The 26,624-nt window shown below is 51.0% G+C and overlaps 11 protein-coding genes across 11 annotated transcripts; 4 read left to right on the forward strand and 7 right to left on the reverse strand.

The window, feature by feature from the left end:
- Positions 1-639: 639 nt before the first annotated feature.
- N7525_007965 (uncharacterized protein) lies at positions 640-2,224 on the forward strand (the record flags this gene model as incomplete). The annotated part of the gene is given in 3 exon segments (XM_061214258.1): positions 640-945; positions 1,007-2,062; positions 2,075-2,224. The coding sequence occupies 3 exon segments, from the start codon at positions 640-642 to the stop codon at positions 2,222-2,224; spliced, it is 1,512 nt and encodes a 503-aa protein (XP_061068689.1).
- A 548-nt stretch (positions 2,225-2,772) lies between these two features.
- On the reverse strand, positions 2,773-3,557 carry N7525_007966 (HNH endonuclease family protein; the record flags this gene model as incomplete). The annotated part of the gene is made up of 4 exons (XM_002568391.1): positions 2,773-2,885; positions 2,941-3,079; positions 3,137-3,305; positions 3,358-3,557. 4 exons carry the CDS (start codon positions 3,555-3,557, stop codon positions 2,773-2,775), a joined length of 621 nt encoding a protein of 206 aa, XP_002568437.1.
- A 625-nt stretch (positions 3,558-4,182) lies between these two features.
- Positions 4,183-5,514, reverse strand: N7525_007967 (NADH:flavin oxidoreductase/NADH oxidase; the record flags this gene model as incomplete). The annotated part of the gene is made up of 1 exon (XM_002568392.2): positions 4,183-5,514. The coding sequence occupies one exon, from the start codon at positions 5,512-5,514 to the stop codon at positions 4,183-4,185; it is 1,332 nt and encodes a 443-aa protein (XP_002568438.2).
- Positions 5,515-6,852: 1,338 nt separating this feature from the next.
- On the forward strand, positions 6,853-8,475 carry N7525_007968 (amidohydrolase; the record flags this gene model as incomplete). The annotated part of the gene is made up of 1 exon (XM_002568393.1): positions 6,853-8,475. The coding sequence occupies one exon, from the start codon at positions 6,853-6,855 to the stop codon at positions 8,473-8,475; it is 1,623 nt and encodes a 540-aa protein (XP_002568439.1).
- Positions 8,476-8,731: 256 nt separating this feature from the next.
- Positions 8,732-9,612, reverse strand: N7525_007969 (DUF1445 domain protein; the record flags this gene model as incomplete). Its single annotated transcript, XM_002568394.1, has 2 exons — positions 8,732-8,875; positions 8,929-9,612. The coding sequence occupies 2 exons, from the start codon at positions 9,610-9,612 to the stop codon at positions 8,732-8,734; spliced, it is 828 nt and encodes a 275-aa protein (XP_002568440.1).
- Positions 9,613-10,114: 502 nt separating this feature from the next.
- N7525_007970 (uncharacterized protein) lies at positions 10,115-11,750 on the forward strand (the record flags this gene model as incomplete). The annotated part of the gene is made up of 4 exons (XM_002568395.1): positions 10,115-10,331; positions 10,385-10,808; positions 10,866-11,268; positions 11,319-11,750. The coding sequence occupies 4 exons, from the start codon at positions 10,115-10,117 to the stop codon at positions 11,748-11,750; spliced, it is 1,476 nt and encodes a 491-aa protein (XP_002568441.1).
- Positions 11,751-11,938: 188 nt separating this feature from the next.
- On the reverse strand, positions 11,939-14,212 carry N7525_007971 (putative C6 transcription factor; the record flags this gene model as incomplete). Its single annotated transcript, XM_061214259.1, has 4 exons — positions 11,939-13,102; positions 13,157-13,868; positions 13,924-14,043; positions 14,100-14,212. 4 exons carry the CDS (start codon positions 14,210-14,212, stop codon positions 11,939-11,941), a joined length of 2,109 nt encoding a protein of 702 aa, XP_061068690.1.
- A 429-nt stretch (positions 14,213-14,641) lies between these two features.
- N7525_007972 (cytochrome P450) lies at positions 14,642-16,368 on the reverse strand (the record flags this gene model as incomplete). The annotated part of the gene is made up of 4 exons (XM_002568397.2): positions 14,642-15,016; positions 15,072-15,394; positions 15,459-16,092; positions 16,150-16,368. 4 exons carry the CDS (start codon positions 16,366-16,368, stop codon positions 14,642-14,644), a joined length of 1,551 nt encoding a protein of 516 aa, XP_002568443.2.
- A 320-nt stretch (positions 16,369-16,688) lies between these two features.
- Positions 16,689-17,342, reverse strand: N7525_007973 (uncharacterized protein; the record flags this gene model as incomplete). Its single annotated transcript, XM_002568398.2, has 1 exon — positions 16,689-17,342. One exon carries the CDS (start codon positions 17,340-17,342, stop codon positions 16,689-16,691), a length of 654 nt encoding a protein of 217 aa, XP_002568444.2.
- A 328-nt stretch (positions 17,343-17,670) lies between these two features.
- Positions 17,671-23,782, reverse strand: N7525_007974 (MYB DNA-binding domain protein; the record flags this gene model as incomplete). The annotated part of the gene is made up of 3 exons (XM_061214260.1): positions 17,671-19,629; positions 19,754-22,998; positions 23,134-23,782. 3 exons carry the CDS (start codon positions 23,780-23,782, stop codon positions 17,671-17,673), a joined length of 5,853 nt encoding a protein of 1,950 aa, XP_061068691.1.
- Positions 23,783-24,872: 1,090 nt separating this feature from the next.
- Positions 24,873-26,087, forward strand: N7525_007975 (deoxyhypusine synthase; the record flags this gene model as incomplete). Its single annotated transcript, XM_002568400.1, has 3 exons — positions 24,873-25,091; positions 25,145-25,945; positions 26,010-26,087. 3 exons carry the CDS (start codon positions 24,873-24,875, stop codon positions 26,085-26,087), a joined length of 1,098 nt encoding a protein of 365 aa, XP_002568446.1.
- Between the last annotated feature and the right edge of the window lie 537 nt (positions 26,088-26,624).

Genomic DNA, 26,624 nt, shown 5'->3' on the forward strand with positions numbered 1-26,624 from the left:
ACTGGCTGTGGTCCTATCGGCATTGCGACATACTCCTATACATCCATTTATCATCGTTTGCAGTGCTATGACTACTATCATATATAGTATGAGTAGTTCTCGACAAGATCATTCATATCTACTATCCCCTTCATCACACAACTTTGTATAATCTGAATTAGTTGATAGGAAATGGGACCACGGAATCGATCCCGAATCTGCGGGTTCCAATCCGAACCTCGGCCCCGGAACGTAGAATCGGCAGTCTCACTAGCGTGCTTTACATAGACCGTATAAATGCCAAGTGTGGGTAGTGTGTGTGGATAGATCGTATAGGATCAATATTTCTGAATGGAGTAAGAGATTGCTGGTGTTTTCAGCTTGGGACGGAATTATTCCCGTCGTAAACTGTTCCCCATGGGGTCCGGTTCCCCATGGGCCCGGCAAGCCTTAGAAAGAGCCCTTAGAAAGAGCCCCTTTCATGTGTTTTCGAGGCATTGAACATATTTGCGCATTTCGTCTTGATCTTTCGTATGAGGTCAATTAGGTTTGTTCTTCAATCACCACCACTTCTGCGTCACTAGGGTCCCATTTACCCTGAATTATCAAATCAATCATCCATTTCGTTTGCAGCTTCTGTGCCGCAGATTTTCACAAAGGATGAGCGAGGACCTTTCCCCAGCGGTTGCTATTCGATCGGACAGTATGGCTCATGATGGCAGAAGGAAGGGTCAATTGGAAGCCTCAGCGCACCTGGAAGACGTTTCCATTGCAACTTCGGACACGCAGGCACCAGAGGCACCAATTAACTGGCCCGCATGGAAACGAAATGCCCAAATTCTGATGGTAGCTATCCACTCGATGGTATGCGTGTTCATGGCCGCCGGGATCATTCCTGGATATGAATCAATGGCTGAGGAGTACAAAATCACGGTTCCTCAGGCCAGCTATTTAACGTCTGTCCAGGTATGTATTTTTCTATCACTTGACCCAGACGTAAGCTAACAAGACATTTTATCCTTCTTAGATCCTCATCTTGGGAATTGCCCCATTCTTTTGGATTCCTATTACGATGCGCTATGGCCGTTACCACATCTTCATGTTCTCGGTGCTCGGCACCATGGTATGCAACATCGGAGGCGTGTTCTGCAAGACATTTGGCACGCAAATGGCTACTCGTGCTATTGCAGCTTGGCTCATCTCCCCTCCCCTCGGCATTGGCAGCGGTGTAGTGACGGAACTGTGTTACCCAGAAGAGCGTGCCCGGAAGCTGGGATGGTGGACCTTGCTGATCACTATCGGAATCCCGGGTGGTGCATTCATAAATGGCTTTGTTGTGCAACACCTAGGAGTAGCCTGGATATTTGGGATATTTGCAATTATTAACGGCGTTCAATTCATTGCATACGTCCTTTTCGGTGATGAGACCCTATACGTGAAGGATGCCTCCATCTCTCAGAAGCCCGGCAATGGCTGGAGTCGATTCATCCCCTGTCGGCTCGACCCTCGCCCCTTCGAGCTGCAAAGCTTCATCGCTCCTCTGTTCCTCGGGCGTTTCCCTCGCATTCTGATTCCGGGAATTGCGTATGGCGTCGAATTTGCCTACGCCAACATCGCTATCATCGTGGAGACGCCACTAATCTTCGGCGAGAAATTCCACTTCAACGCCCAGCAAGTGGGCTACCAGTTCGTCTCCATCATCATCGGCTCGGTCATTGGCGAACAAGTTAGTGGCCCAATGTCAGATTGGTTCCTGAGGTTCCTACAGCGTCGAAATGGCCATATCATCCCTGCGGATCGTTTGTGGCTTTCATATATCGGGTATGGCACTGTCTTCACCGGCCTGCTAGTCTGGGGGTTCCAGTTAGAAAAGGCAACCACTTGGAATGTTACACCTTGTATCGGCATGGCTATCGCTGCTTTTGGAAACCAGGTGCTCACTACCATCCTCATATCCTTCGCAGTCGATAGCCACAAGGAACATTCCGCCAGCATCGGTGTTTTCATCAACCTCTGTCGCCAGATCTATGGATTTGTGGGTATCCAAAAGTTTCAACTTTGGTTCAAGATGCATGCTGACTGGGTATTTCTTTAGTGCGGTCCATTTTACTTCCCTGATATGTATGCCAACCTCGGGCTAAGCGGGGCTGCTGGTGTTATGTGCGGTATCATTGCAGTGGTGTCTCTGACTCCAGTTCTTTTGATTCACACAATCGACACAAAGAGACAGCCCCAGCAGGATTGATCAAACCCGACTTCCGTGGTTGGATGTAACATGGGTTGGATGAACTATATTGCCATTTATCCCCAGATTTCCAGGTTGTCCGAAGTGCATACATACGCTGTCACACCTGGTCTTTGCTGAGGGACCTTCCACGGTTTGCAATGCCTTCTGAGTGAGGTTGTACTTAGGCCAGTGTAGAATAGCCCGATCGGTTCGGCCCCGTAAACCGACCGAGTCATCCCATCAAAATGCAGACGCGCCCCGAAGACTTCCTAAACCATATTCAGTGCTGAAGTGGCAGCGCCCAGATGATGCCTCATAACTCAACCTTGATATTTCTTTTTCAGTTCGCGGACGGCTGTAATCTCTAGCGATTGTTTGCTTTTGTCGAAGCACTTGCCTTCGTATTTACTTTTTAATAATGGCAACAACTGTGTGATTGTGGGCTTAGCAAAGGCGGTTAGTTTCAAATCTAGCGAATGCACGTTGATTACAACTTTGAAGCTTCTTATATTGCGACCTATTCTCCAATCTTCCACCTATTCATTTCCACTACATGTACTTGACTTTCAGCAAGTATCAAGCATCTCAACAAGAGCAGCCTTCTCATCCGAAGTGATGGTAAGATCGTAGACCGATTTCACCTTCACCCACATTTTGGCATAGGTGCAGTAGTATGAAGCTAGTTGGATGTCAGCGATCTGTAGACTAGACAATACACACGCTTTAGGACGTACCCAGGGGAGGCTTCCAGTCTTCTGGGCCTTTGTCGCCCTTTGAGGCGTTCACATTGTCGGTGACAGCTAGAAGTTGAGGATTCTCGAGATCATTGGCGAACGCTTGCCGTTCTGCTTTGGTCCAACTGGATGCGCCAGACTGCCAATATTTGTTAATAACTCAAGCCGTCTATCCTGCCAGATGATTCAAGCTCACCTTCCATGCGTTTGATAACGGGACGAGGTGATCAATGTCGACATCACTTGCAGCTGTCCAAGTCTCACCATCATATGGAGAAAGCCAGGATCCACTAGTGGCGCCGCAGCTGGAGCTTTGGACCACGTCGGTTCCGTCCCGTTTGAGGACTGTTTCGCGTGTGGTGCATCTGTCACAACGTGAGCCGCCAATACCTCAGAATCATGATGACTTCTACTCACCCGTCGACAGTAATCCAGTGCGGAAATTCCTCACGGCTATATCCATCCTGCGATCCTTGTGCAGCGACGGTCAAACCTTCTAGCTCACTCGTTGCAGTAGAGGCCGACGGGACCCCAGGTGGTGATGGGGTAGGTAACGCTCCGCCTAGGAACGGCTGGATGGCGAAGGCCAGAAGCAAGGCAGCGCGAGAGATGCCCATTGTAGTTTTCTTTGGTAAATGTCGAGAGTTCTCCAATTGACCTGTGAATTCCAGCTGGAATGCGTTGAGTAATCAAGACTCCAGTGAGGAATGTAGTTATCCTGACAAACACAGAGAGCATCTCCGGGTTGGAACTGTAGATTTTATATCTCAGCCTTATCCGACTCGAGCCAAAAGAAGTCCCGGCATAAACAATGCTAAACAATGCTCGTGCAGCACTAATTCATCTCCAAATGCATTGTAACGTCGGCTCCCGAGTCTTGGCCCGGTGCTTGGCGTTGCACGTTGATGAATTATTGGCTTGTAAACTGGACAGCGCGGGGAGGGCGGGAGTCGTGGTTGATAACAAGTCCACCATTCGCCCATTTCGTATACGACAAGTCACCTGGGCGAGACAAGGCTCGGACGATGGCCCTCGTTTAGAAGGTTGAAACGCAAGTCTGCATGAAAGCTGACAGCAAACTCCGATATGGAAATGATCTTCGAAGATCTTCCCCTTTTCTCGGTCTTGGGCGTCTATGGCTACGTTGTACGGAGTACTACAGTCGGTACTGAGACTCGGGGAAAATCAAAAGGTTGCAATCATGCAAGGAACATTAATTTATGAATGATTTGTGTGCCCACTTCACAGTAAACCCCGAGTAAACTGCCACGGGAGAGATACCTTTACATCCAGTTTCTTGGCCGCCATTAGCACCCATTCTGGCTCACGCAGAAATTGACGGGCCATCAATACAGCATCAGCCTGAGGCTTTGAACCAGACAGAATTGCTTCGGTCGCCCGTGCCTCTTCTTCCGCGCCCTGAACAATATCACGAGCGGAGTGGGCCTCGGTAATGAAGCCAACAGCTCCAACTAGTGTCGTGTGGTTGGCGGCACGAATTTCTTGACGAATTTGGCCAGCGAGGTCAATCTGATAGTTCGTATGAGGCTCAATACGCTGGCTTTTGTGATTACCGCCTGAGCTAACATCCAGAAAGTCAATCCCTAGATCTGGTAACAATTTGGCAAGTTGAATTGAGGATGACACGTCCCAGCTTCCGGTTTCTGCTGCGACCGTTTGATTGTCGAGCCAGTCCGTTGCACTGATACGAAGAAACAAGGGCATCCCACTGGGCACGACGGCACGAATTGCTGCAGCCACCTCGCACAAGAGTCGAGTGCGGTTCTCAAAACTACCCCCATATTTGTCGATTCGTCGATTGGTAACGGGGCTGAGGAATTGATGAAGCAAGTATCCGTGGGCACCATGGATCTCAATTACATCCACCCCAGCCTGTGCAGCAAGCGCTGCGCTTCGTGCAAATGCCCGAACAATTTCTTCAACCTCGGCCGTTTCGAGCTCGCGCGGGGGCCACAATTGATCACCAGGTGCCCAAATTTGTTCTTCCCCACCAGAGGGGCCAACCACATCCGATGGCCAGCCACCAACACTTTCATCAGCTTTGATGCCGCGTTGCTTTGCCTGGGATGCGAGCCAGGGTGCCACTGTGCTAGCCTTCCGGCCGGCGTGAGCAAGCTGAATGCCGATCTTGGCCCCTTGACTATGAGCGAAATTCACCACCCGGCGGAGGCCTTTGAACTGTTCGGAGTCGGTCCCGTCCTGCCAAAGGCCGGAATCATTGGGCGAAATGCGTCCATTGGGCTGAACTGATGTGGCTTCGATAAAAACCAGACCGGCACCCTTTGTGGCGAAATGACCGAGGTGCGCGATGTGAAAATCTGTGAGCGCACCTACGGCCGGAGAGGTCGGGTCTGATTCGGTGGAGTACATGCACATAGGCGCCACGATCACGCGATTCTTGAGTGTGACATCCCGAATTTGTAAAGGCCGGAACAGCGTCGGGGTGCTGGGATCCTGTGGGTTTACAGCTGCTCCAGCATTGTTGGCGGGGGTAAAATAGGGCACACCCTCAGCCTGGTGATTTGGCGGGGAACGGAACGAAGTAGACCCCATTGTTTATTGTCTAAAGACTAATGATAGATCTATTCGGAGATTCAAAGATTCAGAGACACAGCAATGCCCATTTATATATATCGAGGGTAATCCACCGGCTGACAAATTGACTGACGTATCCGGATCCAGCGCCATCGGAGACAATGCCGAACGCCGACCTCGGGGATTCCTACGACTAGGGAGGTTTAACATGACAACACCAGCCTAATTCACCTAATTCACTAGTATACTTCTACTATATGAGAGATGAGCATATATTGGTTCAATAAGGACCTTGCCAGCCACCGTTTCCATCTTGACATCCTTTGCAAGGACCCGGAATCCTAGCATACCCTGGTCGGAAGTAATTGACATATTTCCGCCATTCTTTGGAATGAGGAGCAATACTTTTCTTCAGTGGATGAAGGCAACCAGAAAATTCTCCGAGAGACTGAGCAGTAAAACATTTGTTGAGGTCGAGAATCCAAAAATGGCCACAGCCATAGGGACCTGTATGATCAAGGACTTCTAATAGACACATCTATATACCACCAGAAAATATGAGTCTATCTTGTCAGAAAGAATTGATGGAGTCTGTAATAGAAAGTATACAGATCTACAGTAGAAGAAGTATAATGTGATCTGAATCAGTGTAATGGATGATGATGATAAAACTATCTAACTACCATGAAGCTGCTTCTATATAGCTTCATGGGACAAAGAAAACAAATTCATAAAGGCTAGTAAGGAGCGCTCCACGAGCAAAGGAAGATCTGTCAAAAGAAACAAAGGCATAGACTCCATAAAAGCACTGCTATTAATGCATCAAGAATTTCATTTGCCTTCAAGCTTTTTCCCTTTTGTTGAGTTCATTAACACCTCCTAAATTTATACAGGGGATAGATACTGGCCTGAAACGTACACGCTATTGTCAACTAGAGACAGAACTGGCGCTAAAGCTCTAAGCATCATTTTCATTCATAAAAACATGTGATTGTCTCCAAAGACAAGTTGTGACATGGAGTGATGGGATGTCTAAGATCATATATAGATCGAAACAAAGCCATCCGAAACAATTGTACATTAGTAGGAGTGCTATTCACACAATAAGCATTGAAAGGAGAACCCCGAAATAAATCTTTCATATCATTAGGGTATTTTTTCCCTGGGATACCCTCTGTGAAATAAGTCTATTCAATAAATCAGGCAAATATGCGAAATCAGGCATTCGCAGGCTATACACCTTCGCGGCTGATCTCATGTACATCAGCTGCCCCTCTGGTGCAACTTCAACTTTTAACGTCTCACCCCCCAAGCATCCCTTACCTTCCCTTCACTTCCCACAATCATACCCATACCATGGTTACAACAGTCTTTACCAATGGCCGCATTCTCTGTCCCGGCCTATGGGGTGCCTTTGTCTCTACGCTGGTAGTTGAGGATGACCATATCGGGCATGTCGGCTGGGACAATGACAAAATCGTTCTTCAAATAAAAGCCACAGCGTTGACGGTGGACTTGCAGAATCGAATTGTCCTCCCAGGGTTCATTGATGGCCATGTGCACATCCTCAACTTCGGTATGTCCCTGCAGAAACTCGACCTTCTGTCTTGTAAGAATCTCGCAGATATCCGAAATTCCATCACTTCCTATGCAGCAGCTCATCCATCGGATCCACGCATTCTATGCCGAGGCTGGGTCCAGTCGGTTACGGATGGCAACGCGCTTGCTACTGTCTTGGACGATCTAGATCCGCGACCTATCTACATCGAGGCATTGGACCTCCACTCAACCTGGTGCAACAACGCAGCTCTCCAAGAGCTGGGGGCTGACTCGAAACCCGATCCTCCTGGCGGAAAGATTCATCGCTATCACAATGGTATCCCATCTGGTCTACTTGAAGAGGCAGCGCAGTTCGACATCGTCTGGCCATTTTTGGACCGGGTCACCTCGATGGAGCAGAAGGTGGCTGCAATTGATGCTGCAATTCGTGCACATCAACGTGCTGGGTATACTGGACTCGTTGACATGGCCATGGGAGAGAGTGAGTGGGCGGCGTTGAATATCTACAGAAGCCAACGTGGGGAGCTTCCGATGCATGTTGGAGCACATTGGTTAGTGCCCTACTCAAAATGCGATGCCGATATCTGCCGTCATATCGATCGCGCGATCGAGATTCAACAAACTTTCAACCGCAACACCTCCCCGGAGTTTTGTATCAATGGCATCAAGTTACTCTGTGACGGTACAGTGGATGGGTGTACAGCGGGACTACACCAACCATATGGCGGACTTTCCAACCTCGTCGATCCAATCTGGCCTGCTGATGCCCTTGCAGCAGCTATTCGCCGTGCTACTGATGCCGGCCTGCAGTGCGCCATTCACGCAATTGGGGACCGAACAGTGCAGCAGGCTATAGACTGTTTATCCCAAATCAAGAACCTGCCATCGTGTCGTCACCGCATTGAACATTTAGAGATAACGACCCCCGAAGACGCAAGAAGGCTGGGCCAGCTCGGAATAGTGGCCTCGGTCCAGCCTGTTCACCTGGACCCAGCAACCTTCGGGGCGTGGCCAGACATGCTTGGCACTCAGCGTTGCAAGCGGGCTTTCGCCTACCAAGAGTTTGTTGATGGCGGTGCTCATTTGGCCTTTGGCACCGACGCCCCGACTGCCGAGCATCAGGCACTGCCCAATCTCTATGTTGCTACTACTCGGCGGTCAGCTATCCATCCCTCCTTGCAAGATACTATTAACCCCGAATTCGCTGTCTCCCTCGCGACCGCTGTCTCAGCAGCTACTGCGGGGGCTGCATATGCATCCTTCTCAGATTCGTGGACCGGGAGTCTGCGTCCAGGGTTGAGCGCCAATTTCGTTGTCCTGGATATGACCTGGGCCCCAGAATCCCTGTTAGAGGCTCGGGTGTGCCAAACCTGGTACAAGGGAAAGAAGGTGTTTGATGAGGAGGGGGTTGGTCTATAATTTGAGGGCTCTCCTTTCGGACCATACTATAGCAGTGCTGAGAAAACAATGACACGTTCCATTTACCCAATCCGAGCAATTCCTGTCCACTCAAACAATTGTGGAAAAAGAAAAGAAAAGTACCATCACTCAACATGGCTGTTGCTCACAGCCGATTATCCCGGGATTTGCTCGTAGGGTCCCAGGATAATAGACCAGAGAAGTACGATCAGGTTGATAATCTCAGAATGTGCATTCATATTGATTTCCTTTTCCACTAAATGATTCCAGGCTTAAGTTTCTGCAAATCTTCTGCTGTCCAATCTGTGACTAGCATGTGGCCTGGCTCATGGGCAAAGACCAGGCCTTCGATTTTATTACTCGCTGCTTCGACGGCAATTTGAGGTGTCACTCCACAGGCCTGGGATGAAGTCAGATAAAACATCGTGATTACCTTAGGTGTATAGAACTGACCCAAAACACAGGAACTTCGCCCTCCTCGAATATCTGCGGTTCTCCAAAGTCCGGCTTTGCCACATCAAGAATGCCCAGTTGTTTTGCACCATCCCAGCCCCAAGCGACAGGCTCTCCATGCGTCGACAGATAGGCCCGAGTGATCCCCCTCACTCTGTCGATATGCTCCGGACGATACGGTCGCATGGATACAATACAGTGGCCACCAGTGAATATCCCAGCGGGTAATAATGGAATGTTCGATCGGTACATTGCAACTACCGTGCCGGTCTTCTGGTGACGCGGGGGCAACCCTGCCGCCGTTAAGGCATCCTCAAATGAGAACGAGCATCCGATCAAAAAGCCCACATGATCCTCATTCCATACATCGGACAAGTCACGACGACTTTCAATACACCTCCCGGCTGAATATACTCGATACGTGGGGAAGTCCGTCCGAATATCAAAATCTTCGGAGCGAATACACTCTGCCGGTCGAACAGCACTTGGGTCCCCAGGGACGGTCACTCCTAGTAGAGGACAAGGAACTGGATTGCGCAAACACAAATCATGGAAATCTGCAGCATATTTCGAAGGGAGTACCAAAAGATTCGCTTGTAAATAACCCGGTGCAATCCCCGCGGTATTGGTGAGTTGATTATAGCGACAACGGAGTCGGGCCTCCTGAGCGATGATATTGTCCATGTTGGCCTTACTTTTAGAACACCATGTATCAATATGATATATGATATATCAATATCATATTGATACAACGTATCTCCAATGAGAATACCCTCGGTTATCAACTTTCGGGATCCACATACCGATGGTCTGGGGAAAAAGCTTGGGGAAAAACCCCCAGAGATCAGCTAATAGGCCATGAACATGGTCTATCGACTTGCCTCTTCGAGTTAGGATCTGTCTGGATCATCGGATTGGTTTGTATTGGTGGGTATCTCCTTTATTTCCCATCTTATTGGTCCCCTATTGACCCTTTTTCCCCTCTTCAACTTCTCAGCTTTGTCTCTCTTATCACCGTCATCGGCCCGATGGACTCCCCACACACCACTTGGCTTGTATCGCGTGGAAAGATAGGAGACCATAGGAGTCCATTTCACGATGATCTGTGTTATCGTCGCATTCATTTAAAATAATCAATTGGTTCCTTTCAATCCAATCTCCATTTTGCTGCAACCACATAGCAGCCATGTCGCACGATGCCGTTCACAATAACCCCTTGGAACTCAAGGATTCCCTTAGAAAGGAGGATACCGAAGAAGCAAACTATGCCATCGCCGGCGAGTCTTTGGATGTGGTGTTGGATCCAAAGAAAGAGGCAAAGCTACTCGCCAAGCTGGATGCTGCCTTTGTACCCATCATCATGTTGACCTATCTTACATGTTTTCTGGACAGATCGAGTATCGGTGAGTTCTCTTGAAGCTCTCCTTGAAAAAATCATAAGCTGACAAAATATCAGGCAATGTCAAGGTCGCAAATATGCCTGAAGATATCAACGCTTCACCAGATGAGTTTTCGATCGCTGTCTCCATCTTCTATGTCACATATGTTCTTTTCGAAGCACCGTGGGCGGTCATGATGAAGAAGTTGACCCCTCGCAACATCCTGACGGGGCTCTGTATCATTTGGTCACTGACCACCATCTTCACCGGATTTATCGAGTCGGTAGGCTCTCTCTACGCGACTCGTCTTATCCTGGGTGCTTGCGAAGCCGGCTTATTCCCTTGTCTCAATCTCTACCTGACCATGGTCTATCGACGAGAGGAGCAAGCAAAGCGTGTTTCCTACTTGATGAGTTGCGCTGCCATCTCAGGTGCTGTGGGTGGTCTTTTGGCCTACGGGCTCTTGCAGATGGACGGGATTGGTGGCAAAGCCGGATGGAGGTACGCATGTCTCTGTTCCCACTGAAATAAAACCATTATTTACTTACAACGTTTCAGATGGGTCTACATCATCGAAGGCCTGTTCAGCATCCTGTGTGCCGTTCTCATCTGGTTCGGTTTGCCCAACAATCCGGCTGAGGCTTACTTCCTCACCGAAGAAGAGAAATGGATGATGCGGGTACGCAACGAGCAGCGTCGCAAGTACATGGGAAGTGAAAAGTTCAGCTGGGACGAGATGCTCATTGCAATCAGAGATCCCAAGTTGATGTTCAGCAGTGTTATCCAGTTCTGTCAGGACATTCTCTTGTATGGGTTCAGCACTTTCTTGCCCACTATCTTGGGCGGAATGGGCTATGACTCTCTGATGAGCAACGTCTTGACCGTCCCTGTCTATGTCTGGGCTGCCATGGTCTTCATCGCAATTGCGTGGTGCTCAGACCGATACTCCAAATTCGCATCGGTGGGTTTAGCCCTTACAGTCTCCAGTCCTTCCACGCTGACCTTTCACAGTACATCTTCGCGGCTAATATTTTCGGTCTTGTCGGTTACATCATACTGCTCACGGTCGAGAACACCGCTGTCCTCTACTTTGCCACTTTCCTCATCGGTATCACTACCTATACGTCTGTTGGTCTCAACGTCGCCTGGTTGAACGTGAATATCGCCCCACAGTATCGTCGTGCTCTCGCAATTGGCCTCCAGCAGACAATCGGCAACTGTGCTGGTATTGTTGCCGGCCAGGTCTATCGCACATCGCCTTATGTGTTGGGTAACTCCTTCTCCTTAGGGTCCCTTGCGGTGGCGCAGGTCACGGTTACTGCATATGGTCTCTACTTGCGGCGGGAGAACAAGGTGAAAGAGCAAATTATCAGTGGTGAAAAGGAAGAGACTCGACGAGTCCAGACGGGTGATGGAGAACTGGAATTCAAATATATCTACTAGGTCACCGTCGACGTCGGCAAGGTATAACGCACAGGAATAAATTCACACCTTGTATAATCCATCTTTCTTGTCTTTCCTCTCAGAAGACTGGCACATCCTCAGTATACTAACACAAGTCATCGTGGCATTGTGATACCAGAAACACAACATCACCGGAGACAGCCGCAGGTGGTGTCATACTGTACATATCAGAAGAAGTCCTTCATCACACTGGACAATTCTTCGCCATAATCAAATACAAAACCCCTGTCGGGCATCTGCTGATAAGGTCCCCCATCTGGTGCAGGGCCTGTTCCCATGCCCATGATTTGATCCTCCAGATTTCCCACGGCTTCAAACCACTCCATCAACTCCTGCGTCATCTGTTCCCCGTCTCGTGGTGTTTGACTGTCGACGGTGGCAGGTTGGGGCAATGCGGGAGAATCGTGGACATCTAAATGTTCACTTTCAACGACACATTTTTTCTGAACCCCCAGGCCCAATTGAGGACCCAGCTTACGGAGACTTCGAATAGACTTCCATAGTCGACGAGAGATATATGACTGGGCTGACACTCCTTTGACCAATTCCAAGGCCCAGTAAAATTCCTCCTTACACGACCCGCTGAACTGCGATGGAGCCTGTGCTACTGCCAGGAATAAAGCTGCAAGGGCCGAGACAAGGAACCAATTGAATGCCACCTGTTGCAATTGGTAGATATCGGATGTATCGTTCAACCGGGTAATGAAGCGAATTGTATCTTTCGCAATTTCCACCGCTGTCTCTGACTCGGCCGGATACCGCATAACATTTGCTGAAGTATGAAGGACGGGGCGGTGAATGAGCATGCGCAACTGATTAGCACGAAGATAAAGTAGGGCACGCAGTCTGCGCAGGCTCCGGGAGCCTTCGGTGGAAGTCTCAGACTCTGCAGAACTCGGATGATCGAGCCGCAACGGGTCGGGAATAGCATGCGCCCAACGCAACACCTGCCAATCCAAATAGTTCATTTCCTCTTTCTTGATTTCGTTCATGTTGTTAAATGCTGATATGAACTTCCATACCTTCGCTGCGATTCGGCTGTACCGAATCATTACACGTAGATATGGCGTTTTCTCGGCGGGCTCAGGCAACCAAGGGTCAATATCTGTATCTTCCAGGGCAAACGGCATGCCAGTCCCAAAGCTCCACCGCATATCCAGAATATAAATAGACCAGAAGAGCCGCAGAACGCGATCCTTACCCGCGGCGATGATGGCCGGTTGATTCAGAGTTTCCCGTCGATGAAGACCTTTCTCGAGGCACATGCGCTCCACAATACCAACGGTGCGCCAGGCCAGAATTTCTTCGTCCATTTGAAAATAGAATATTGACTATCGGTGCAATTAGCATGTGCGAGCGCCCGTGGTTGATTGGGCATGACAAACCACGAGAGTCAAAAATATGATGTTCTTGATTTCAGGCGGACCCCAGACACAATTGTCTTGAACTTCTCGTACGCTGTCAAAAAGCGCAATGGCCTGCTCACTCCGACCACTGGCTTCGGCGGTCAACGCGCAGGCAAACACTACACGTAGAATATGGACATCTTCGCGAGACAGTCCATTGTGTCCATCGGACTGACCAGTCGGTTCAATCACGCGGTCCTTCTGGCCGTAGAGAAGGTCAACCTGGTCCAAAAGCTCCGAAAGCTCCAGAACGGGGTACATGACGCCCATTTCCTCCTCGTAGACTTGGCAAAGGCGAAGTGCCTCGGCTTTGGGGAGAACCCAAAGTGGATCGAGGGTCTGACGGGTTTCAAGTTCCTCATTTGCAGTCGATGGCGATGCCAGCGGTGATGGTTCTTGAGTCATATCGCCCTCGTCGCCACCATCGGCACGTTCCACAATCCCGCGCTGCTGCAGGCTGGATTTCGCAAGGTCGAAACTAAAGGCCGATGTCGTCGGACCTTGGAATGACGTCTCTCTAGCTGTTGAAAGGCGCCTGACTGGACGTTGGGTAGGGAACTGCCCATAGGTGCCGGTAGCGGAAACCCCTCCAGGAGAATGTTCGCTGCTGGCTATTGAGCGGATACTAGCAGACAACTGAGTAATCTGGTCCTGCATGGCCCTCATTTGGTCAAAAAGCAGCTTGAAGTTGCTTTGAACAGTAAGGTTAGTCGTGTTCAAACGCACCGAGCTGGGGTAGGCATTACTCTTGCTCGTGGGGGCTGTCTCGAGAATTCTCAACGTAAATGCACTCAATATGCTGGCGTCCGCAACGCTGACAGGGTGACTGGCCATTGCATTTGATTTTGCGACGTTTACATCCGTTGCTTCATAATTTCGTTAGCCCTCAATTTCGAATAAAATAAGAATTTTCCAAACTGACCAGGCTTTGGCGATGTATTTGCGGCGTTTCTTTCGCGGGCGATCATCCGTATTGTCCACCGAGGGTGGGTTATCCCATGTCTCGAGGACAGGGTACATCTGCGGATTATTCATCATCCAAAATGACTTCGGGATGCAATTGATTGCGATCAGAGGTTCATTTCAAGTGGATGGGGAGAGGGTGAAGAGGAAGAAAAGGGTGAGGTCGAGGAAAATGCGGGGAGATTCCGCCGGTGTGACAAGGCCGGGAGTCATAGAGGAGAGAGACAACTGGGGAAATTGGCAATAATTCAGGGAAAGGAGTCTAAGAATTAGCAGATCTTAGTAGACCTATGTTCTCTGAGGTTATTCTTCACCCTTCATCACTCAAATTTCTATTCGGTTCCTAAATAGGTACTGGGAGACGTCGATTACATACATGTAGGTCTCACCTGGGCAGGTCTATATCTATACTTCATTGCCTTTATTTCACATATATTCAAGTAGATACATAAATAGCCTCCGAAAAAAAAAAAAGGGAATCATATCAGATAAAACTTCCTCTTATAGATCTTTGGTCCGTTCATCGCTCTCAGCAATCCACTGCTCAAGCTTCTTAGGGTCGCGTGCACTAAAGCCAACCTTGAATGGCTTCGGCTCGGTTGTCAAGGCTGTCGGAATCAAATTGCACTCAATTGCATTCAGAATCGGTCGGTCGGCCGTCTCCTTCGCCGTGTGCATGTTGAAAGCAGTGACGAGGCGGATAAAAGCAGTGAACAGCTCGCGATTGGCGAGATGTGAGCCTGCACACATACGTGATCCCGCTCCATATGCATAGTGTGGAGTGCCTGCACCCTCACTGGCCTCCAAATAACGCTCCGGGATGAATTTATCGGCATCCTTAAAGTGATCTTCATCGTAATCGGCAGCCCAAGCATTCTATCAGATCCTGTTAGCAACGTCCCGAAAGGGACAGAAGCAAGGCGCAACATACCATGAAAAAGGTCGTCCCGGCAGGGATTGTAGCTCCATTCCACTGGATATCCTTGGTGCTCTCGCGTGGCAGACAAATAGGAATGACCGTCCAGAAGCGCAAGACCTCCTTGACCAGTGCCGTCACATAAGGGACCTTCTCCTCCACCAAACATTTCTCCCAAGCATCGCCGTCCGGGTATACCTCCATGATTGCATCATAGGCCTTTTTCTGAATTCTTTGGCCGTCTTCAGATGCCAGGTAGGCAATTCCCATAATCAAGTTGCCCGGAACGGTGTCAAGGCCAGCCGACACCATAGTCAAACAGATCGATTTCACCTCGGCTAGACGATAGATGAGTACTCAATACCAACATTCACAAAGATTTCGCGAGATTTTGTAACTCACCATCATTCAGCTTAGCCTCGGGATCCTTCAAGATATTACCAGTGATGCAAGGCTTATCGGTTCCCTTGGCGATTCGATCCTTGAGCATATCGAGCAAGTAGGTCAGATATTTATCACGGCGACCCCGGAAGTCAGCGGCCTCATTGTTCATCTTGGGGAAAATGCGCAATAGGGGAATGTAGTCCTGCCAGTTGTTCGAAGTGCTGCGGAAGTTGGACACACCACGCTCCACATCCACAATCTCATGCAGCAGCGTATCATCCACATTGCCCTCGATGCGGAATCCATAGTTCAAAGTCAAACTGGTGTTGAGAGCGTATCGCTGGAAGTATGCAGTGGGATTCACATCACGTTTGCCATTTTGGCTGTCCCGGTACAGTTCTTTGATGCTGGAATTGGATTCAAGATCGATGATGGGCATATACGATTGCACGGCCGGTCGATTCAGCGCAGTGGCAGCTGCCTTGCGACGTTTCTTACAGGAATCATCCCACGGGGAAGTTCCGATCGTGAAGCCCTGTGAACTGGAGACGACGCTGTGGAAAGTGTGGAAAGTTGGGCGGGAGATCAGAGCCGACGAGTCCTTAATCCACAATTGACGAACGGAGTCAAAGCCGTTGGCGAACACGATGCGCTAAAAGGGCATTAGATTATCAGAATGTCCGATTTAAAAGATTATTTGATTACTTACCTTGTTTCCCATGCGCACTTGGAAAACTGGGCCAAATTTCTTTGCCCATTTCCCCGTGACTGTGGCATGTTGATCTCCTAGCTGCAATAGATTGCCAAATATGGGTATACCAGGAATCTCCGGGAGGCCTTTAATCTTAGGGATATCAGTGCGGTTGAAGTATCGAATGACGAAATAGACCACCGTGATCACGGCGACTGCGAGTGTTTGGATGGCCATGATATAGAGTGAAACAAGGAATTGCAGACGTTCGGTGGGAGCATGCATCTCTTATAGCCCAGCCTTTCCTGCATTTCGGCTACGGCATATTTCCGAGTTTAGAGAGTCGCATAAAGAAAGCTGTAACATCCATGACATGTTTCATTGGCCACAAGTCCCAGAATCAGTAAAGGCAGCTCTCTCATAGGTCCAAGTCCACAAGTCCCCAGTTCGAAGATCTCTCCACCGCGCATAGACGGAATGTTCATTCCGCGCTTCCTCTTGTTCCCCGCCCCCGCGGAATGAAACTTCAATTTTCCGCTGTATATCCATTTCTCATATTATATACTTCGCAACATCTTGTGGACTCGTGTCAACAGACCTTCTCGAGCTGGAGTTGTCATATCTCGATTGATCGTCTCCTCTCCGATAACCTCACCCTCTGCGATTCCCCGACGTCGCTTCCAATTGCGCTCCGTATTCGTAACATATCCGTCGCGCCACAAGGGGCCATAAAATGCCTTCGCCTCCTTCTTTGTACGCACCCGTAGAATATCGTACGTGCTGGCACCGGTTAGAGCCGCGTCTCGATCACGACTCATTTGGCCGTCCACCACCTGCACGTTGACTCCGAACGAGCGGAAGTGCGCCCCCCACATGCCGTTCTCGGTTTCGGTCACAAAGATGGTGACTCGGCCAGGTGACACGGGATATGCCAAGAGATAGGTGAGCGCATTTGCGTCCACGCCAGTTGGGATCGGACCAATAACAAAGCGGTGATTGTGCTCGATCGCATGGTTGATTTGGGGTACATAGTGAGTGTGAAAGTAGGATTCATCAGGTCCAGTATCGGTCGGACCTGAAATGAAGGCAATCTCGTTTCTACTGGTAGGTTCCATAAGATAATGAAGTTGTTCGCGAGAGGTAATCACAGAAAGAGGAAGAAAGAGGAAGAGAGATGAAGGCACAGCCTTGGGGTCAGCCCCCAGGGCCATGCTACTTTAGGCAAGTCCAACTTGAGCCTCATATGCCTTAACACATACCTGCCTAGGTAGGTATCTGATGGGGACAAGTCTTCACTTGACATCATAGATACTAAGTTAATACTACAAACTTGTACAGATTCATTACATGGAAGGTTTGACACATAAAATCATTCATCTAGTTATACATATAAACCATGATCAAATGAATATCCTCACTGGCAAAGGCGCCAGGACGCTAAACAATAGAAAAAGAAAAATAACAAAGACACATTAATGTACAACCGAACCCAGTACGGTCTTACACTCCACATGAAGTTCATTTAAATCAAATGGGACTCTAGCGAGGAGGTTGCGAAGGCGGCGGTAGCCCGCCCTGAGCCGACCCATGGCTGTAGACACGGTGATGTGTCGGGGTGGAGACACTGTCACCAAGCGATCCTGGAGGTCGTTGGTGGAGCGGCGGTATCGATCCAGGCGCGGATGACTGAGGGGGAGCATAGCTTCCCATGGTGCCTCCGCTCATAGAGGGATGTAGAGCCGACGGAGGGGTGTATGAACGACCGAGGCTCGCCAGCGATGCCATTGACCGGCCAGCCTGGGACTGGGGAGGAGGGGTGTTATGCCCGTACTGCGAAGAAGCACCGGCCAAGTTGACAGGTGTCGAGCGGTGGGATTGCGGCTGGTGCGACCCACTGACCATGGTTTGCACATGTTGTTGATAGCTGTGTGGCTGTACTGGATTCGGTGTTGCTGACTGGCGCGAATGCATGCCATACAGGCTGGCCGAAGACTGCGCTGGCGTTGGTGGATCCTGTCGCGATGCATATGGCATACTAGTACGTGGGCCAGGGGACCCGGGTCGATAGGAAGCCAGTTGCGAGGTCATATCTCGGGAGCCAGAGGCCATGGGCGGTTGAGCAGAGGAACCCTGGGAGAAAACGTTGGGATAAGCCGATCGTTGAGAGGCATTTGTTGGCGGGGGAGTCGGCGCTGGGGATGGCGCAGGAAGATTTGTCAAGGAAGATTGGCTCGGGGGCGCCGCGTAAGATGAATAGGAACCCTGACGGCCGCTTTGCTGCTGCTGCTGCTGTGGTGGCAGCGATTGGGCTGGAGGCTGTGGTGGAGTTTGTTGTGCCCGTGGATCGAACCGTGCCATCCAGTCATTATTCGCCGATGTGGTCGAGCCACCATAGCCAGGATACTCCGAGTAGCCGCGCGACGGTGGCTGATATTGGCTTTGCTGGGTGTAACCGGAAGGCTTTTGCGGCATACCTGACATAATACTGTCTTCATGGCGAGAGGGCCCGCTGGCCTGGTATGCGGGCCTTGGGTTTATGCCTGTGGTTACACCAGGGGCAGATGGAGCCTGCTCGCTGGCGAATCGTTTGCGCGGCTGAGGCTCTTCAGGTTCATCATTGAGGATGCTCATGATGTTAGACCGTTTGGCAGGCACCTGGCGAGTTGCGTCGGGAGCAGGAGTAGCACTCGGGCGAGGAACATCCTTCACTGGCGACAACCCAGGACGAGGTGACTGGGCTAGACCCATGGGCTGACCCGCGAGTGAGTAATAGGGTCTTTGGGCAAAGGGATCGCGGTGAACAGACGAGATGTCCAGTTCTGGTCTAAGCTGCTGAGTTGGCGAGCCGGGGGGTTGTGTCAAGCTGGCGTGACGCGAATGGGTCGACGAAAGGAGAGAAGCTGGCTGCTGTGCAGGCATATAGGCCTGTGCAGATAAAGGTTCCATCCGTGCCATATCCTGCGGCATAGAGCCAGGATGGCGCGAGGATATCGGGAGTTCTTGCGCACGAGAAGTGGCATGGGGCAATACCGAAGAGTCTCGTCTATCCTCTGTGAAATACCCAAGGCGTGGGCCCTGAATGCGGTGAGATGGTCCTCCTTGCGCGCGAATTGCCCGAGTCGACTCTTCAATTAGAGTTGCGGTAGAAGGTACCGGTGAAGCAGCAGAAGCTTGTGCGAGTGGCTGATAGCGACCGACATTCCGGTCCTTGTCGGATGGAGGTCGTCCATGCAGGGACATGGGCTGCGGGGAGAGACCAACAGGCTTGCCTTTAGGGAATCGTATTTCATCGGCCTCGGCCATAGGATCTCCATGAGGGGCAAGTGGTCGAGGGATAATAGAGGACGGAGTTGCCTCGTATCGTCTCTTTGGCGCAACACTTGGAATAGGAAGCGGCCCTGTGGCCTCACCGCGAGCCTTCTTCTCCTCGGCATCTGTTAGAATCAACTCAAAGTCCTTCTGGCCCGAGTCAAGGCGGCGTTGATAGAAGTTTTTGACCTGCACCATACACGTTAGCCGGCTAGTTGACAAACAGAAACATAGGAACAGAGAAAGAAAAAAACGAAAAGAAAACTTGGGATGAAAGGACCAAAAACTTGGGATGAGAGGACTCAATACGTACCATCACTGTTGTCTTGGTCTTCATCCAGGCCGAGATACCCTCGAAATCACGACCAAAGTGTCCAAGCAAGGCCGGGAAATCGCGCTGCTCCGGTACAGACCAGTAACTCGTTGGCTGCAAGGGGCCATACCCCGTCTCAAGCTGTTTGGTTGCCAGAGGCGGTTCAACTTCAGTAGACTCAAAGACATAAACTCCTTCTTTCGCCCGCCCTCGTCCCACCCTGCCTCGGGGAATTGGTGGTACGGATTCTTTTTCGGAACGCTCTCGTTCCCGGGCCTCATACCCTTCCAAGACGTGATCTGAGACCAACTCCATCTCGCCTCCAGGATGAAGTGGTGCTGGCGGTACAACCGGAGGCAGATTTCCCTGTGGGACTATCGCCTGTGCCTTTGGATCCGGTTGAGTAGTGGTTTTCACGCGCCGTCCACCGCGAGTACCTCCGCCCCGTCCGCCACGCCGAGTCGACGGTCTTTCCACCGTCTCGCCGTCCTTGCCAAGTTGGCCCCGACGGCCAAGTGGCGCGCTCTCTGCCTCGGTGGTGGAATCGCCAAAGGTGGGTGCCGCCGCACGTCGTGGACGACCGGTGTCTGTGACAGCGGGTGGCTCGTCCTCGCCAACAAAGTCAGGTTTCACGACACCCAAGTCTGCGATGAGGGCGTTGGATTTCGGTCGTGGACCCTTTCGAGTTCCCTTGCCCCGCTTACTCCAACGTTTGTTGAGCTTGGCCTTGTACTTAATCTCTTCCTTGGTGAGATAGTAATGTACGATACACTGCTGGAAATTCCGACCGGGCAAAGATTCGGCAATCTTGCCCCACCGTTTCGGATGGGCCATGAAGGCGTCTGTGAAGATTACATGCTCTTCCGGGGTGAAGTCATTAGGGGGCGGAACGAAGCCGAAAACGTCCAGAGCCCTATTGCACTCAATGGTGTTGTTCACATCTTTGTAGATGCGAGCCTTTGCCTCCCGCGGTTCAAGCATATTGGGAATGACCGCTTCACGGCCCAAATCTGGCCGAGCAGTAGCCATCTTGATTCGTCGACGTTCAAGCTCTTCTTGGGCGGAGATTTCGGAGGCTTTCAAAGCATTGAGAAAATCGAGCTCGCTATTTCCTTTGTACCGACGGCCTTCACGGCCTTCCGGCATGGGCGCCGGGGTAGTTGCAACCGTGGACACTGGGGGAGAGGCTGGACCAGGGGTCACGGACTTCTTCTCCTTCATACGATCAAGCTCCCAAATGGCCATTCGCCAGAGCTTGTAGTGAGACACATACTCATCCCTAAGGAGTGCATTTTTCCTGAAAACTTCTGCTTGCACCTTTGAAAGTTCTGTGCTGAACGTGTCTCTGAGACGATTTTGCGTCGCAATGTTCTCGTGGTATACATCCATATCTGAAATGGGGGTTGGAGGCCCTGAGTGCAAGAATGGAAGATTTTGGACAGTAACCTCACCAGGAGGTACCACAGGGGGGATGATGGTTTCTGAAATCGGCTCTGGCTCGCGCTCGGGTCGTGTCGAAGCAAAGGAGACCACTCGTTCAGTGGCGGGATGATCGGCTGGCTCTTCATCCTCTACTGAAGGCAAAGGATCCACTGGTCGTTCTAACACTCGTTCGGCGAGTGGTTCGGGGGAAGGCTCAACAGTGTGTTCGTTGGCTACCATTCCAAGTAACTGAATTTTAAGCAAAAGAGTGACAATGGCGGGATCTTCCAAAGGCGACGGTGGCAGTTCTGCTCGGAGGGACTCCATATCCTTTTCAAAGATCCGCTTTCTTTCATCAAGATACTCCTGGGTGAAAACAATGTTTTCCCCATCTTCCTCGTCACTTGAACCTTCAAAGTCTGGTATCAAGGCGGGTTTATCTGTGCCGCCCTGCTCAGAGAGTTCATTGACATCGCTCGTTTGAACGTCGACGGCCGATAAACTACGACGCGGTGGAAGGTTCAACGACGGGGAAGCGGGCGAGGGTTCTCTCACAGGCTCATGGGGGAGAATCTCGCCACTCTCAGGCTCGTCTGTCTCATGGGGTAAGAAGGGCTGCGTGGTTTCATCGGCAGGCGAAGCATCTTCGCCCTCATCAACAGGCTCTTGTTTCGGCAGTGCATTGGGAATTGAAGGTGTTCGGCCGTAGCCTGGTCGCACCCACTGCTTGCTGCCTTTGCGGCCACGCGGGGAGGAAGCCTTCCATTGCAATGCTCGAGGGCCGGTTGGAATGCCGGACGGTTGCATTCGAGGCGACATAGAGGGCTCACGGGATAATGCGCGTGGGGCAGGCGGTGGAATCCGTGCAAAAGTGGGAGAAGAGGTGAGTGAGTTCGACCTCCCGCCCCCAAATCCTTCGTTGGGCCCTACCCCCGAATCTGGCCGGGTCATGGCAGCTGGAGCGGTGGGTGGTGATACATCAGGGAAATGGATAGATGGTTTAGAGAGTCGATGAGGCGCAATTTGCTGCTTGCCAGCCTCCCGGGGTCCATCGGGACGGCTGCGAGGCTCAAGAGGTTGTGTGATCTCGGTCCTTTCTGCCTTGGGCCCTGTAGGAGGTTGGGCCGGTTGTCGTTGTAAGACTCCATGGCGGTCTCCCTCTGTGGGGAAAGTAGAATTTCGCGCCGTGGGTTGGTCTGAAGTATCTTTACTTGGGGAAACGTTCGTGATTGGGGCAGTTACCGAGCCGAAGGCGGGCACCTGGGGGGCCGCCGGAGGTGGTGAGTTCCGAATAATAGGTCCAGCGTTCTTTATGGCATCAGGGCGAACAGCATCTAGTCGAGGAGCATCCGGTCGAGCATCGGGGCGAACAGCATCGGGCCGGGCAGCATCCAGTCGGGGAGCATCCAGTCGAGGAGCATGAGGGCGAACAGCATCCGGCCGAGCAGGATCAGGGCGCACGACATCGGGTCGAACAGCATCAGGTCGAGTACCGCTGGGTCGAACAGCAACAGGGTCGCTTCGCTCGGAATCTCGCGTAGGTTCCTGAACCGCAGTGCTGGGGATAATTGAAGGTTTCCGAGCATGATCCACTTGGGGATGATCAGACAGGCGATCTGCTAGGGCTGGTCCAGCCCCAGGGCCAGGTGCTGTAGGAGGATGTGAGGAAGTGGTTGAGCCACTGGCTGCGCGGCTATCTGCACGGCTTGGGGGGCGGTCCCGTTTCCAAAAGTCCACTGGGCGATCACGGTCCTCGCGATCAGGTCGTCGGTTATCCCAATCTTCGCGACGGTCAAAGCGATCTCGACGGTCCAAGTCGCGATCTAATTCTCGATCTCGATCTCTCGGACGTGGAAGGTCACGGTCACGATCTCGATCCATCATCCGATCACGATCTAATGCACGATCCCGGTCCATGTCTCGATCTCTATCACGATCCACCATCCGGTCACGCCCACGCCACGGTTCGCGGGAGCGACTGCGGCGACGGAAAAGATCACGATCATCGAGGAAAGGTGGACGACCGCGACCGCGGCCTCCTTCCCAATCTCCGCGACCACGACCTCGCATGCCTCCTCGGTGCATATGGCCACCACTTGGAGGTGGACCTTCCGGGCCGCCCGAAGATGCGGATATGATACTATCTCTCGAGTTGCGCCGCATCCGAACCAGATCAAAATCGCGGCCCGGGGGCTCCCTTATGTCGCGAAAGTCGCGCGTCGGTGATCTTGAGCGACCTCGGCCAAAGCCAATCCGGTTGTCTCGGGGGTCAAAATCGCGGTCACGGCGAACCCAGTCCCGGTCCATATCGCGGCGAAACGGCGGGCCATCGCGGTTATCTCGAAAGTCGCGATCTCGGTCACGGTCTCGTGGGTCTCGGTCTCGGTCACGGAAGTCGCCACGGCCATAACCCCTACCACGACCACCAAAATGGCCACCACGAGGGGAATCAACAAGTGCCCGAGGACCACGCGGTGGATCTCTCCCAAATGGTGCAGGTCCGTCGTCAGGACCACGAGGGCCGACCGGGGGGCGACGGTCTCCAAATCGATGCGGAGAACGGTCACGGGAATTGAACCCGGACGATGGGGGGAATCGGGAGGACATTATCGCGTCATGCTATCACGAAGCTACAGACTGGTTAGCGCTCCAGCACGTTCAATGTACAGTGCAATTCAGCCCAAGGCGGTTGGAATGCAGAATCCGTCACATACCCAAAGATGGAGAATGGACACTCGGGAGGGTCTGCACGTGACAAGCAATGCACGGACCGAAGAATTGAAGAGCACGGATACCCGATCGGGTAAGGCGCAGTCTGTTTCAAGTTGGGAGGGAAAGATCCAAGATCCAAGACCACCTGGGGTACGTTCTTCCTTTTCTTTGCTCTGTGATCGCTAGATTTGATCTTGTTAGACCATAGCAAATGGATAGTTCAGGTTGACAAGACTAACAGATTCGTCGAGATAAGAGGATTTAACGTGGAAAACAAGAAACACGAGCACGTTACAAGATCGGCGAAATCATGCGAGCTCCTTGCGCCGGATGTTATGCAATATAAGAGTACTAAAGAGGACGGAATAAAGGAAAGAGGAATATGTCGGGAGTACTGGAATTTGTTAGGAATTTGTTCGGAATATGAGTTCGTGAGACTTCAAGGGGCTCGGCACTAAGCCGGTTGAATGCTAGTGTGGTGGGGATGTGCCTCCTAAACTCTATTCCCATTGAATGTTCTTGGTATAGAAGGACCTGGGCAAGTGCTATAGTATCTTATTGTACAGTACAAACAAAGTCAGTAGAATTATAGAAACAGTAGAAATAAAATATCAATGTTATAAGAGATTCTTCATTCAAATATATCTAGGAGAGTCTCCAAGTGTGAAATGATAGCACTAGTTACGAAGGGATTTATGCCTGAGGCAATAAGGTGTGTTGAGGCATCAAGGCACCAAGGCATCAAGGCCCAGACTGATGCAGGTTCCCCGCCAAAAGAAAATCAAATAAAAAAAAAAAAAAAAGAAAGAAAGATCAACTTGCCCCTCCCGAGGTCTCTTCTACTCCAAACTGACCTTCTTTTTTGGCTCGACTTCTTATCTCAGCTCGATAAATCACTTTGTACGGATTTATTTACGCTCTTTACAACTGTTTATCCTTTTTCTCTTTTCTTCTCTTTTCTTTCCTTCCTAATCTCATCACAAATATGAGCGCCCAGCAGCCTTCAGTCATCCCCTCCTCGGTGACCGAGTCCGTCCTCCAGAGCTCGCAACCGGTCCCAGAGGGATCTCACGTGGTCAGCGGAGTGGATTTCGATAAGTTCCAAGGACGAGATATCACTGTCGCAGAGATGGTGGACAACTTGGCCCATACCGGTTTTCAGGGCAGTGCAGTCGCTGAGGCTGCTCAAATCATCAATGAAATGGTACGTCTAAACATAATTGCAATCTATGGGTTAAGAGTCTGACGATTTCTTAGCGCGCCTTCCGTGATCCCGAGACAGGGAACAAAACCACCATCTTCCTCGGGTATACATCCAACTTGATTTCATCCGGTCTTCGAGACACCCTACGTTATTTGGTGAAACACAAGCATGTCTCCGCCATCGTGACCACTGCTGGAGGTGTGGAGGAGGATTTGATCAAATGCTTGGCCCCTACATATCTCGGATCGTTCTCGACTCCCGGTGCTGGACTTCGTGCAAAAGGCCTCAACCGCATTGGCAACCTTCTGGTGCCCAACAATAACTACTGTTCTTTCGAGGACTGGGTGGTGCCCATTTTGGACAAGATGTTGGAGGAGCAGGAGGCTGCAAAAGTTAAGGCTCGGGAGACTGGAGACGAGGAAGACGAGCTTCACTGGACGCCAAGCCGCATCACCGAACGATTGGGTCGTGAGATCGACCACGAGGATTCAGTTCTGTACTGGGCGGCCCGGAATGGAATCCCCGTATTCTGTCCCGCCCTGACGGATGGATCACTGGGTGACATGCTTTACTTCCACACCTTCAAGTCTTCCCCGCAACGACTCCGGGTGGATATTGTGGATGATGTGCGCCGTATCAACACCATGGCTGTTCGAGCGACACGCGCCGGCATGATCATCTTGGGAGGTGGGGTGGTCAAGCACCACATCGCTAATGCATGTCTGATGCGCAACGGTGCCGAGCACGCCGTGTATGTGAATACCGCGCAGGAGTTCGATGGCAGTGATGCGGGTGCGCGGCCGGATGAAGCGGTGAGCTGGGGCAAGATCAAGGCGGATGCCAAGTCTGTCAAGGTGAGTTTGATCTATTGTTCTATTTCTTTAGGGCCGAGCTAACTTTCATAAATTCTTCTTCTAGGTCTATGCTGAGGCCACGGCAGTATTCCCTATGATTGTGGCTGCTTCATTTGCCCGTGCCCAACCGACACAAAATTGATTTCACTTTCCTCCAGTCTACGGGACTTGTTGCCAAGCAATGCGGGAAACCGCGGTCTAGTAATGGTTTCTTTTTCAAACAGCCAATCAGTGTCACTCTCCGTCAAAAGTGGTCCGTTCTGGGCAATCAAGGGTCTTTGATCTGGCAATTGTTTCAACATTGAGTAGGATTGGCCTGCATTTTACAATCCGGTGTGCTTCTGTACAGGTATAGCCCTGGAGGTACGTTGACCCGATATGGCTATATGCCCCTACCTAAAAACAAAACAGTCTTCCGAGGTGGCGTGCCTTGGAAGGCCCAGTGGCGAAAGGGGGAAATTCGATGGAAATTCGATAAGAGTCGCCACCGAACGTTCCAAAAATCGGCCTTTTAAGGATACTCTCCCCTGAGTGGGGATCGGCACACCGACTTTGTCATGTATAATAACATTTACAATATAGACATCTGATATATGTTGAGACTGCATATGTATATATGCATATATGCAAAGAAGTACATAATCCATACCGTCCTACCTCCTAAGTATACATATGTAGG

The sequence above is a fragment of the Penicillium rubens genome (genome assembly GCF_028828025.1).
Source record: "Penicillium rubens strain IBT 27055 chromosome Unknown utg000003l_segment0_segment0, whole genome shotgun sequence".
Lineage (NCBI taxonomy): Eukaryota > Fungi > Ascomycota > Eurotiomycetes > Eurotiales > Aspergillaceae > Penicillium > Penicillium rubens.